This window comes from Balaenoptera musculus, chromosome 9, assembly GCF_009873245.2.
Source record: "Balaenoptera musculus isolate JJ_BM4_2016_0621 chromosome 9, mBalMus1.pri.v3, whole genome shotgun sequence".
Classification (NCBI taxonomy): Eukaryota; Metazoa; Chordata; class Mammalia; order Artiodactyla; family Balaenopteridae; genus Balaenoptera; species Balaenoptera musculus.
The window spans coordinates 55,731,618-55,746,513 of record NC_045793.1 but is presented as its reverse complement, the minus strand read 5'-3'; the positions used below and the strand labels follow the sequence as shown (position 1 = coordinate 55,746,513).

Sequence of the window (14,896 nt, the reverse complement as noted above, 5' to 3'; positions counted from 1 at the left end):
ACACAGATTGCCAACAAACACATGAAAGGATCTCAACATCACTAATCATTAGAGAAATGCAAATCAAAACTACAGTGAGGTATCACCTCACACTGGTCTGAATGGCCATCATCAAAAACTCTACAAACAAAAAATGTTGGAGAGAGTGTGGAGAAAAGGGAACCCTCTTGCACTGTTGGTGGGAATGTAAATTGATACAGCCATTATGGAGAACAGTATGGAGGTTCCTTCAAAAACTAAAAATAGAACTACCATATGATGCAGCAATCCCACTACTGGGCATATACCCTAAGGAAACCATAATTCAAAAAGAGTCATGTGCCACAATGTTCTTTGCAGCTCTGTTTACAATAGCGAAGACATGGAAGCAACCTAAGTGTCCATCGACAGATGAATGGATAAAGAAGATGTAGCAACTATATACAATGGAAATATTACTCAGCCATAAAAGGAAACGAAATTGAGTTATTTGTAGTGAGGTGGATGGACCTGGAGACTGTCATACAGAGTGAAATGAGTCAGAAAGAGAAAAACAACTATTGTATGCTAACACATATATATGGAATCTACAAAGAAAAAAAAAATGGTTCTGAAGAACCTAGGGGCAGGACAGGAGTAAAGATGCAGACTTAAGAGAATGGACTTGAGGACATGGGGAGGGGGAAGTGTAAGCTGGGAAGAAGTGAGAGGGCGGCATGGACATATATACACTACCAAATGTAAAATAGATAGCTAGTGGGAAGCAGCTGCATAGCACAGGGAGTCAGCTCGGTGCTTTGTGTCCACCTAGAGGGGTGGGATAGGGAAGGTGGGAGGGAGACGCAAGAGGGAGGAGATGTGGGGATATATATATATATATGTATAGCTGATTCACTTTGTTATACAGCAGAAACTAACACACCATTGTAAAGTAATTATACTCCAATAAAGATCTTTAAAAAATAAATAAATAAAGATATCGGGTATATCCTAACTCTAAAAAAAAAAGGCCATGAAATTGCGTCATTTGTAGAGACGTGGATGGACCTAGAGAGTGTCATACAGAGTGAAGTAAGTCAGAAAGAGAAAAGCAAATATATAATAACGTGTATATGTGGCATGTAGAAAAATGGTATAGATGATCTTAGTTGCAAAGCAAAGAGAGAGATGTAGAGAACAAATGTATGGGTACCAAGGGGGAAAAGGGTGGGGTGGGAGGCATTGGGAGACTGGGATTGACACATATACATTATTGATACTATGTATAAAATGGACAACTGATGGAAACACGTTGTATAGCACAGGGAACTCACCTAGTGGACTGTGGTAACCTAAATGGGAGGGAAGTCCAAAAGGGAGGGGATATCTTTATGTGTATGGCTGATTCATTTTGTGTGCAGTGGAGGCTAACACAACATTGTAAAGCAACCATACTCCATTAAAAAAAAAAAATTCAGGGACTTTCTTGGTGGCGCAGTGGTTAAGAATCTGCCTGCCAATGCAGAGGACACAAGTTTGAGCCCTGGTCCAGGAAGATCCCACATGCCGCGGAGCAACTAAGCCGGTGAGCCACAACTACTGAGCCTGTGCTCTAGAGCCCGCGAGCCACAACTATCGAGCCCGTGCGCCACAACTACTGAAGCCCGTGCGCCTAGAGCCCATGCTCTGCAACAAGAGAAGCCACCACAATGAGAAGCCTGCACACAGCAACTAAGAGCAGCCCCCGCTCACTGCAACTAGAGAAAGCCAGCGTGCAGCAATGAAGACCCAACACAGCCAAAATTAATTAATTAATTAATTAATTTTTTAAAAAATTCAATGGGCAAATAAGTTAAACCCTGGTAAGAGAGTTGACACTGCAAAAGTAATAACTTTAAATAAAAATAACCAGTATCTTAAGAGAGATTTAAGAAGATATTACATCCTTTGAAAAGAAACAGAGATTTAGAGATTAAATATTTCATCAGCGAAATAAAACATGTATGGGCAGTGACTAAAAGAATGTACATAGCTGAAAAAGTTAAAAGTTCAATGTTTGAACAGAATTTTCCCAGAAAGCTCTAGGGAGAGGTTACATCTAAACAGAAAAATTATTCAACAAGCATAATATTTTTATACACAACAATGGCTGAATAAAAGACAACTAAGCAATACTTTTAAAATGAAATGGGAAAATGGTTTTGGATCACTAATACTCAAGATAGTTCCTCAGTTGGGATGGAAACATTGCAATTTTACCACCTACAGGAAAAAAATAGATATAAAATTCCATTTTATCTCAATGTAAGACGTAGTTGGAGTGATGGGTGAAGTGCAGGAAGGCAAATAACAGTAGAAAAAGAGAATAAAAGCATGTTGGGATTTATTGGATTGTTAAGGACAGACTGCAGATACTGATTAACTCCACATGCATAAGTTTTAGTGTATTTCTTAACACTTAAAAGGTAATTACTAGAATAAATATGATGTACAAGTCCCAAACAAATTAAGGAGGGAAAGAATGGAAGAGAAAAGTGCAAGGAAGAAGGGGGAAGAGGGTAAGGAATGGGAGAGTTAGGGAAGGGGCGTACTCAGTAAGAAAGCATATAAAGTAGAAAATCATAAAATAAGGAAGTTAAGTCCAAATATATCAATGATTACAATAAATATAAACTTTAAAATATCTCTATTAATATAAAGTTCTCATATTGGAAAGACAAAGAAAATCTGGCAATGCGCTATTGAGAAGAGACAAAAAAATTAAGACAAAAGAGTAAATCTGAAAATAAAAGGGAAGATATAGCAAAAAAAAGTATTTTTGCAAAATCATGCATTATAGCAATATTGATGGCAGAGAAGACAGAATTTACAAAACAGCAAATAGATTAAATTAGTATAGCCCATTAAAATCCACCAAGAAATTTAATAATCACAAACTAGTATGAGCCAAACAACATAGTTTTGTGGTGTATGAAACAACTGCTGGTAGCAATAAAATGAGAAATTGTCAAATCCACAGTGATAATGGGAGACAGACATACATCACTCAGACATCAACAGAGCAAGCAAATGACCAATAGGTAAGAGATATATGGGCTTGAATAGTAGAATTAATATTTTAACCTAATACATATATTAATATATATTCTTTTCAAGTGCACATTAAACATTCAAAAAAATGGCCATAGATTAGGCCACCAAAAAAACCTCAATATTCAAAACTGAAGAAACATTTCAAGTTACTTTTTCTGAACACAATGTAATAAATTAAAAATTAAGAATAAAAGGAAAACTAAATAGTCTAGCCATATGGGTTAAAAAGAAAATCAAAATTGAAAATTCATAAATAAATATGTGGCACTGAGGACATGATATTTTAAGACCCATGGGATGCAGCTAAATCAATACATAAAAGAAAATTTAAATAAATGTGCACATACTAGGAAAGAAGAAAGGTTGAAAGTATTATGATTTTAGACATTTAACTGCAGCTAGAAAAGGAACAACAAGAGACACTGTAGGAAGGAATTAATAGACAATGGACTACCTATTCTTTTCTTCAAGAAACTTGTGGAGTACCAACGATGTGTTGAGTTGAATCAAGTAAAACTTAATGGAAAACTACATTCAAAAGAGCCTGACTAGTCCTGTGTGGGTTATGTTCTCATGCATTTTTCATCACCGAGAAACAGCTTGTGAATGTCGCACTTTACCATCACCCTCCTGAGCCCAAGTTTTAAATAGAAATTTTTAAACCTATATTAAACTTCAGTATAAAATGATCTTCAATGGGGAAAATATTGTGTTCACAGTTCCATTCTAAATTATTTAAAATCATAATGAGAAGTCTGTATGTTTGCTTTTGTGCTTCTTTAAGAATAAATTCAATCTAAGTTAAAGAAAAAAAGCAGCAGCAGAAAATCACCTGTTTAGTCTTATTAGAAGATAAACTGCTAATGCGTATTTAGAGCAAGGACAAGACACAGTCACACAAAATTGGTAATAGATTAGGAAGTTATTATTTTCTCTTCCTGGAAAGACACAAATAATTTTCTAAAAATGATATATTTTACTCTTCGTAAACTGCCTTATATAAGCTTATGTAATCATTTTAAGACATAGACCATACTAAAATTACTACTTGAAGAAAGTGAATTGAGGAAATTAGAAAAACAAGGATAATACTCTTTTTTAGAATATATCCCATTTATCCACTAGAAAAATAAAGTAAGAGATGTTAATGGCATCTAACTGAACAGATTTGGAGGCATTAACTGTCATGGTTAAAGTACATCCTAGTAACAATGTGATGGCAGAAAATTAATATTTTGCCTCATTTAGTGGAAAAACAGTCAATGTGATTTGCCTTGTGAAACTGATATGTACACATTGTGAAAATATACTGTAAGTTACAGATCTGTAAAATAAGAATAATCACACACATGTAATGCCTCTCTAAAAGTTATTCTAGTCAATGAAAGAATGGGTCTATGGAACAGGACATGTCTATGAGATAGTCTGCGCTTTAAGAGTTAGATTCTTGTAAAGTTCATCTCCTATTTTAAATACACAGAAATGTTCTGATCTGTAATTATTATGCATATAAATGAGGAAGCTAAATGCCAAGTGTTTAAAGAGGCCAATAATAAAATCCTTCCAGTCAAATGACTAAGAATAATTCAGAAGGAGAGGTCCTATTTTGTTTGATAATTAAAGTTCAGGCCTTTGGTTTGCCTTTCTTTTTTCTTGCAACTTTATTAAATCATCACATTTAACTAAAGATGCTAGATCAAGCCAATAGGTAGTCAACCCTAACATTATCTTTGGCTCTTTGATGTCAGGTGCATGCATGGATGGGAAACAGCTTTATGGAGCCACTATTCTCTGTTTACCAGTTCCCTACTTAGACTTCAGGTTTGAGACAGCACTTTAGAGAAATGGAAATACAGAGGGCGAATCAGCAATTATTAACAGACACTAACTGCATAGAGACGTAGAATTTAATGAGATAATGTTAATACATTTTTTTAACAGAATAAAGGTACAGAGAACTGTCAATTGTCTGGACCAGTGGAGGGGAACATTGGCATGGATAATGAAAAAGTCAAGATAATATTCCAGCTGAATGGTGTTTGTCGCCCTGCCCTGAAGGAGATGCTCCTGGAGTGCTCCAGTTCATTGTTTGTGCAATCAACAAAAACAACCAGCTAATATCAAGTGTTTACTGTGTTCCATGCTTTGAGTTTATCACTTTAAATACATCACCTAAATTTAATCCCTATAACACCACCCTAAGGTTGGTTCTATTAGTGTTCCTATTTGAACATGAAGAATTTAAGACTGGAGAAATAAAGTTACTCATCTAAGATCCTACAGCTAATGGCAGGGCTACAATTCAAACCAAGTTGATTGGAATTGAGAACATATTTTCTTTGCCACTACTACACTGGCAGACTCTTTCCATGGAGACCTAACTCCCACCCAAATGGAGGAGATATTAAGTTATGCTTAAGTCTATCATCCACTGAAACCCCATTCCTAGAAACAAGGATGGGTTTTTTTAGTCAATTTTTATAAACTGCATGAGTATACCTCAGTGTTCACTATAATGATACCATGATATGGTTATAAGAATGTCAACAGTTTTACACTGAATTCATTGAAAATTTACTTTAACCTTCATACATAACCCCTTACTTAAGATTGTTGATGACCCCCTGAATTGTAGGAAAGCCACAAGTAAGAACCACTGCTCTATCACATTATACTAATAATTGTGAGAGTGGGTGTGAGGGTAAGGTGGGAAGGATTCAATCAGAATTATCTGACCTCATTAAACAACAAGGATTTTTGAAGTCAAACCTTCCTTGGCTAATTTTTCTTCTGCCTTTGATCTTCACAACAGGCTCTATCATCCTGCATTTCTAACCCTTTTAGACACAGCCACACTGAGATAATTCATAGTTGGTGGGTCACTTGGTTACAAAATAGATCTAGATCTAGACAGAGGGAGAGACCCAACCACCACACATGTTAACAACCTGACAAGGGGCTAGTCCCCACAAGAAGGAGGAAATGCCAAAATGAAATCCCCAAGGATGAGCATCCGAGGACTGAAGCGGGCCTCTCATTTTCAAGTCTGCACCGTCCTCCTCTCCCTCCAAATTGAGCCTGACTGTCATGGGATGCAGATTTTTTTTTGGTGAGGAAGAGAGGTAAATTTGGAGAAATTTACAGAATGTATAGAGGACCTTAATTTAAACCTGAATTTCTGAAAATATGGTCTCTTGAAGCTCATCTTATGATAGCACAGCTCAATGAAATCTCTTCTAAATTGGGCCAGCAAGACAGGCAGTCTCCTACAGCACTGCCAATAGTTCTAGATATTGAAGGGCACAGCTGAGTTGGAGGAGGTGGTAGGAAAAGGGGAGCAAAAGTTTGTCCTGTCAGTGACAGTGCTCATTATGACCCAGGGAAGAGGCCCAAGAAGAGTAGGCACTCAAAAATCATCTGAAACAAATAGAATCTGTCAAACACCTCTTGAAATATACCAATTTAAATAAAATCACATTCTTTACATTCTGCCTGAATTTTCAAGTGCCACCATCTGGACAAAATCAGGAAGTCCAGATGATTGTGATGGTCACTGAGGCCAAGGTACACTTGATTCCTTGATTTCAGGCATGACTCCTCCTATAGGCATGACCAGTATGTGAACAGCAGAGAGATGTATACACAGTTGGGAAGATGTGATATTGTATAATAGTTTCTACCACGGTATTCCAAGAAACAAGAGTGACTATCCTGCGTTCTTCACCAAAATAGGGGCTGGATACCCACAATGCTACTCATTTCCTCCTTCCTTCTCAACTGTACTCTTGGAGCTTATTCAAGATAACTAATACTTTCAAAGAAATAACAATAAAATAAAGATATAACATTAATCCTGGTTGTCCTTAGGTAAAGGGTTTCCTTCGATGCTTATCAGCCTTTAAAAAACCTTTAAAAATAACAAAACCTATGTCATAAATCTCTCATGCCACTGAGTATGAAATGATCAAACTTATACACTGTTGGACAGGATGTAAAATAGTGTTGCACAAGAAGTGTAACCACGTCCATTTTCGGCCCAATGAGGAATCGAAAGGAAAATAGACTTTCCATGAAAAAGAGTATAATAAAATCCCCCCCCCCCCTTAACTGCAATAGGGGAGAGAACAAAAAGGCAGTAAACAGAAAGGACTCAGAATAAAACAGAATACTGTAGCATCATGCTAAAAGAGAAAAAGAAACTATTTCCAGCTTGATCAGGAAAGAGCAAAGACCTTTTTCCAGGGCATATTGAATGGAAGCAAAAGCTCCCAAAATGAAAAGAAAGCAAAGCACTTTCCACACAAAATAATATAAGCGCCCTGATATATAAGACAGACATCCCAGATTGGATCAGAAAAGGGTAAACCCAATAAGAAACTCTCAGGAAAGAGGATCTAAAGCAAGTTAATATAATAGGAGAGAAACAGTGGACATTTCCAGTTCAACATGTTGGCTTGAATACAAGTATTTATCTCTCCCCCTTACCAATCTGTACTAAAATGACAGTACTAAGTTATAACTCAGAAGGGCAAATAAAATGAATAAGAAGACTGAAGACAAGATACAAACAAAAATTTTGAGATGGGAAACAAATGGACAGGAGGTCACTGACAAGGACGATGACTAAAGGTAGAAACCAGTAAGAACTAAGTCAATTCCCACTTCAGAATCCCAGAAACACTCAAGAATTGGAAGTTGAACTTTAAGGAGGGGCTAAAACCAAAATGATTAATTGGAGTAGATTTAAGGAACAGGTCCTTTCCCCTCGACTCTCCCAGTCAGGTGTCTGCCCGTCCCTGATCCCAGCAGAGGTTTATTCTCTGAAGAGGTTGAACTTGAGAGTCTCAGAATTAGGACACCAAGCATAATGAAAACCAGGATGAACAGTGAGACTGAAGAAAAATGAAGCATAAAAAAGGCACTGAGCCCCATCTTGATCATCTCAGGAAACAAACTGCAGCTAGGCTTACCTATCCTAAAAACTAGATTGGTCAATCAGCTTTGGAGGAATGAAGGGACGTCTCCTGACAGCAATTTGGAGATCAACCAGTCCGGATTGGATTAGGACAATGGAGAACCACAAGGAAAATTTCAGGGGGAAGAAAAACTGACAGATTATCTGATTCTGACCTATTTCAGAGGAGTTTTCTAGTTTTATCAAATAGTTTGAGGCCTCAATTCGTGATTAAAATTCTATTCATTAATTGTATTAATTATGAACAAATGAAAAGAAGAGGCAATTATAACTAGGAAAATCAAAAAGTTTTGCAAGGAAAGAAAGTTAATCATAGTACACTATGTGGTCTCACTAAGAACAGCATTTACATCATCTTAAGATTGTAAATACTGTATACAAATTAAAGCCAAAAAGTAGGGTAAACATACTTGGGGATAGGAAAAGAGCAGAGAAAATCCCATCTTGATGTGTTCCTTTGTACCCTGTAACTCGGGTAGTTACATCTAGAGGCCTGCTCAGATTCAGGCTTAATTCTGTTGGTGGTTATTGCATACTCCCATGAGGACATCATAACCTCTGGATGTCCCTCTTTTGATGATGTTAGCAGGTATTGATAATCTTTGCCTAGATGTATTAATTCTTCGGGGTTGCCAAATGGTGATTCCTAAATCTATTATTCTTTCTTGATTTATTAGTGGGATTACTCCTAAAAGAGAAATTTCCCTTCATCAATGACTAGATTACCATGAGGTGAATTTCATATAGAAATCACTGAAAATAAATACTTAGTTATTTGATTTATTTGCCAGTTTTCAACACTAATTCTTATTTGTTTTTATAATGGTATCTATTGGGTTTTGTATATTAATGTTATAATCTGCAATTTGGCTAACTTCTCTCACTGTTTCTAGTATTTCCACTGATTCTTTTGGTTTTTCTAGATATATCATCATAAATCTGCAATAACGATAATTTTGCACCCCTCTAGCTTGCTTTCATTATCTGTAGAGATGTTATGCTACTCCCTACTCTCTCTCTCTTTTTGTCATAGTTTTGTATGGGATTCAACCAATAATTTTTCTATTGGTTATTTTTAAGTAAAATGAATTTTTCAGTAATTTGAGAGGCGTATGGCCAAGATAGCTTTTCTAGCTTTATGGAATGAAATTCTTTTCTCTGTTTTCATGAAGTGAAAAAAAAAAAAAAAATGACAATCTCACACACATTGAGATTTCCCCATTTGTTTCACTTCAACACTTCTTTCTGGACATTCTCTTTCCCTTTTGCCCTACTGAACCTGCCCTGCATGGAAGTCTACTCCAGCACTTTCTACTCAGTGCCTGGCTTTGTCCTGAAAAGGTGCTTCAATTTGATGTTCTAGAGAAGTCACAGGAGGAAGACCAGCAGACACCCCATGGTCTCTGTGCACTCATCCACTCACAGGTGCCATCAAAGTCCCCTCCCAGGTGCTGTTCCTGTCCTAAGAATGGCCCAATGAGCCACCAGTATGTACCTGATGGCAATTTTGGGGCTTCCTGGATCTGAGAGTAGGCCCTAGTCCCCTGGCCTTCCCTGAGCTTCCTCCCTCTCACTTTCTGATACCACGTGGTTCTTAAAATTGTTCATGGCTTGTTCCCCTCACTCCTAGTTTGAGGTTCATGGAGAAACCTCGTCACCTATATTTGTTGTTGACGTTGTTATCCATTGGTTTTGGTTTTACTGCACTAGTTGCTCTCTCTAATTATATGAGGGGTTTCTAAACCTATGCCACTGCCATCCTCCCTGAGTCCTCTCCTATTTGACGTGTACACACTGCTATATTTAAAATGGATAACCGACAAGGACCTACTGTATAGCACAGGGAACTCTGCTCAATATTATCTGACAATCTAAATGGGAAAAGAATTTGAAAAAGAATAGATACGTGTATATGTATAACTGAATCACTTTGCTGTACACCTGACACTAACACAACATTGTTAATCACCTATACTCCAGTATAAAATAAAAAGTAAAAATAAATGAATAAATACAGAGAGAAATACAGCATGCGTCAGACAAGTCTCAGCTTTCTTTGACAAGTATTTTAATTAACTCCTTATTAAACATTAAAAATAAGTATTAAAAATAAGTATCAAAATCCCACTGTTATTATTTATACTATGATGATATTATATGAAATAATATACCGATATTATACTATACTATATTTTTATAGTATATTATTTATATTACACTATATTATTTATACTATGATGTACACACTGACTTGATGACCCCCAGTAGCAGCACCCAATCTTAGTTTCTAAATACCATTCTTCAATAAAAGGAAACAGGGATCTTTGGAGAAATGGCTGATTCTAGGTCTGGGGCTGGAAAAACACAATGTAAGCCAAGAGCAACTTGTAGGACAAGAAAGTAAGAAAGTGTTCAAAAAACAAAGGGATGAAGACATCTCAAAAGGACACAGGGGCCAAGCTAAAAGAGCTCCCAGTGACCAAAGCAGGAACAATTTGAGTAACAAAAGAAATAATGTACCACTGGATAATAACTAGAATTGCAGATACAATACAGGATAACTAGCTAAATTTGATTTTCACATAAACAGTGAATAGTTTTTTAGTATAAGTATGCTTCATTGCAATATCTCAAGTGCCAATTTCTATATATCATGTAGATTGACATATAATAATACTAAGATAACTATATAGTAAAATATATGTAATTCTCTTTCCATTACAGAAGCTTAATCATTCTCAACCATTCTTTTCATTTCTTCTAAATGATACTAAATCTAAAAGTTCTCCCAGGAGTTAGCGTTGTACCTGTGACCTAAATGGACACTACCCTGCAATCATAGACAAGATTACAGGGGCCAATGTGGGGAAAGCCAGATAATCAATTCTCCTCACAAATGTTGCATTAACAAATTTATTTTTGATTCATTAACAAAAAAATGTGACACAAGATTTGTGAGGTATCATACACTTTAATTAAACTGAAGTGTCAATATTCTCCTAGCAGCTGACATCGCTTGCTCTGTTTTGGCCCTCATGGAATTTAATATTTAAAATTTGTGAAATGGAATATGTTTCTTAGCAAGATGACAGAATCAAAATTCTCTTAGCATTCTTCACTTACCCTTTAAACTCTTAGACCAGCTATGTCAAGAAGTTCTTAAGTGTGGGTTAAATTTGAAAATTACTTAATTTCAAAAGATCATAAGTTTTTTTTTTACAATGTTAAATGCAGGCCAGTCTTGGAAATATGAGTTTCGGTAAAACTTACAGTCAAAAAGCAGCAATCATCTCAGAACTTTATACGTCCTTGGGTCCAAAGGCAAGACTTGCTTTGATATAGTTTGGGTTTAGAAAATTTCACTGTGATGAATAGGATTTCTCTTTAAGAAGATCAGTTTCAATGTCTAGCTCGTAACTTGTAGAATATTGACAATGAGAACAAACTGGAATAAGACAAGTGAACACATTCTAACATGCACCCTGAAATGAAATTCTTTGTGAATCTGCCAAATTCAAAACTACCCTTACTGCCCGCAAACACAGTAAAGTTCAAACATCCTCTCCAGGTGTTCAAAATACCAAAGGATTTTTACTTATAAATTCCCCTAACTAGAAACAACTAGAAAGAAAATAATTTTTCCCAAAATAAGTTGCATCATTTCTCATTTGCTTGCTGGGTGCTTATGAATAAAGAGTCTGTATATAGTTGGCACTTGCGCGTGCCTGCGCTCTTTCTCTCTTCCAAAAACATTAAACCACCTAAGGAGACAATGCATAATAATGTACTGATAAAGCCACCTGCTGTCTTCCCGCACAGCATGCCACTATTATAAGAGGGATACTTGTTCTGTTCACCCACTGATAAGTGAGAAGACTGCACTTACCGAGCTGGGGCTGGAGTGCCGCCGAACTTTAGGAGACTCTTTGCCAGTGGAGGAGGCCTTAAAGTTAATGCAAGCATTGTTCTCAGAATGCACCCTCTTAACTTGATTAGCTGGTTTCTCAAATGGGTCAAAAGTGCTCTGTGTCCTCTGAACCCTGACTTTTTTATCCTCAGGAATTGTGTCCAGGGGTTTGATCACTGAGTCCATTCCCGGGCAGTTCCGTGTAGACATCTTTGTGACACATATCTGGGAAAAAAAAGAAATTAAACTCAACCTCTCCACTGAAACTTTAATATCACTAAACATGCTGATTTGTTATCCTAGAAAGCATGCCAATTTTGATTCCAGGAAATACCCCAGAAGACCACAGTTTAAAAGCTACATTAGCTTAAACCTCAATATGAAAAATTCCTCATAATCATCCTGCTTATACTCGGTTAGGGCTGACACTAAAATTGCTATCCCTAAAACAGGAAGCTTAAGGCCTATACGCTAGTGCCCTAAGGTGGTTCTTGAACTCTGTCACATATTTTACCATCTGACTGCAACTGCGATTATTTCTGAATCATTAAAAGTTGGATAACTTGCCTTAATTAAAAAAACAAACAAAAAAACCCAGCTGAACTAAATCAGATGGGCATTTTAACTGATGGGCCACCACGGAAGCCGCTAACACGGCTAGAGAAAGTCATTATGTTCTTCAACACTTTAATGCTTGAATACATGTTTAAAATCTATCCCAATCTTGATTTCATCTCCAAACTAGAATGGAGCATATGAAAAGGCTAAAAGGTAGAGATAGTAAAAGTTGAAAACAATGTTTTTTCTTTTTTCTTTTTTTTTTTAACATCTTTATTGGAGTATCATTGCTTTACAATGGTGTGTTAGTTTCTGCTTTATAACAAAGTGAATCAGCTATATGCATACATATATCCCCATATCCCCTCCCTCTTGTGTCTCCCTCCCACCCTCCCTATCCCACCCTTCTAGGTGGTCACAAAGCACCGAGCTGATCTCCCTGTGCTATGCGGCTGCTTCCCACTAGCTCTCTATTTTACATTTGGTAGTGTATATATGTCCATGCCACTCTCTCACTTTATTTTGTTTATATTACTCCACTAAACCCCAATTTCCTTCTCAACTTCATTCATTCTCTTACTGCATAGTCTGCCCCCCTCACTCATTTTATTTTAGTCTCTCTGACTTTTGCTCCTTGTTTTCCACTTTATGTTCTAACTCTTTCGTTCTCCCTGTATTCTGGAGACTTTGTTTTTCTTTTTACATAATTTTATGGCCTCTAGCTGGCCTCTAGCAAGGTAACTTTATTATGCTCTTTAGAGAAAAGATAACTCTGAAATTGCTTTTAAAGTTTTTTTTCTTCCTGTGAAAAGTTTCCATATCCTCATTTAAGAAGGCAGGAAAACAGAAGGTATCTAAGAAAACCCCATACTGTTAAAGTAAACATATGAAGTGTCTGAGTAATATGTACAAGATGATTCCATATCGGAAAGAAATGTATGTGTATGGATAGATATAGATACAAATATACATACAGACATAGATATAGATATTTGTATGTGTATGTATGAGCACACAGAAAGGTATAGAAGGAAACACACCAAAGTGTTAACATAAGATACCGCCAGATATGTAGAGCTGAACAGATAAAGGGTAAGATCACTTATTTTTTACATACCCCTATATTGTTTGACTTGTATAATAAACATGTCTGACAACGTAATTTTTGAAAATACTGAAGTGGGAAAGTATGTAAAATAAATTAAGCTCTTTCAAGTTTTTGAAACAAACAAAAAAATTTTAATTAAATATTAAGCATCAACTCTGTCCTATGAGTGTGTCTCAACTACTAAGCATAGGTTGAATTTTAATTAAATCAAATAAGAAGGATATCATCACACCTTTTAGCATACCACAAAATTGCTGAAGATATCTTTAAAAGACTTAAGGCAGAGTCCTCTAGTCATGATCAAAAACTAACAATTTATCACAAGATTAGATGCACTGACGTGTTTCACTCAATTTTCACTCAAGAGTTCACGTGTTTCTCTTACAGATGTGAAAGCAAGAGGCAATAGATATGATATGGATACGAAACCACCCACACCACTGAGGCAACTGAATTATAATTATAAAATATAAACACATGAACCTGAGGAGTCAACGAACCCTAAACACAAGAAATACAAAGAAAATAACATGTAGGCACATCAAAATCAAGTTGCTTAGAACCAGTGATAAAGGGAATATCTTAGAAAGGAGCCAGAGGGGAAAAAGTACTTTAAAAGATCAGTAAGACAGCAAATATTTGGAAACTAAACAATACAAAAGGGGAATTAGAAAGTATCTTGAACTAAATGAAAATAGTTAAACAGAATATCAAAATGGCAGATACAGCTTAAATAGTACTTTAGCTGTAGAAAAACTTATAATGGTAAATGCATATAGTGGAAAAAAATTCAAATCAATAAGATTACACCTTAAAATACTAGTAGAAAAAGATGAGAAATTAAAACCTAAAATAAGCAGAGAATTAAAATGATGAAAAAATATCATTATGGAAATAAATGAAATAGAAAATGAAAAACAATAAAGAAAATCAATGAAACTGAAAGCTAGTTTTCAGAGAAGATAAAAAAAAAAATGGATACACCTCTAGCCAGACTGATAAGAGCAGAAAGGTAAAGAACTTATATTGCCAATAACAGATATGAGAGATGACATCACTACAGATTCTACAGATATCATCAACAACTTTATGCCAATAAGTTCAGCAACTTAGATGAAGCAAATTCCCTTGAAAGATGAAAACAACCCAAGCTCACTTGAGAAGAAATAGATAAGTTGAATAGGCCTATGTCTATTAAAGAAATTAAAAGTGTAACCAAAAACGTTATCACAAAGAAAATGCCAGGGCCAGACAACATTACTGGTGAAGTAAATTTAAGGGAAAAAATAACATCAAT

The 14,896-nt window shown here is 35.9% G+C and overlaps 1 protein-coding gene across 2 annotated transcripts in view; it reads right to left on the bottom strand.

The window, feature by feature from the left end:
• Nucleotides 1-14,896, bottom strand: part of CDK14 (cyclin dependent kinase 14) — a 567,294-nt gene that overhangs the window by 412,491 nt on the left and 139,907 nt on the right. For both annotated transcript variants that reach the window (XM_036862811.1, XM_036862812.1), the window contains one exon: nt 11,913-12,158. In XM_036862811.1, the coding sequence (XP_036718706.1) occupies nt 11,913-12,158 (246 nt within the window). The remainder of the gene's footprint in view (nt 1-11,912; nt 12,159-14,896) is intronic.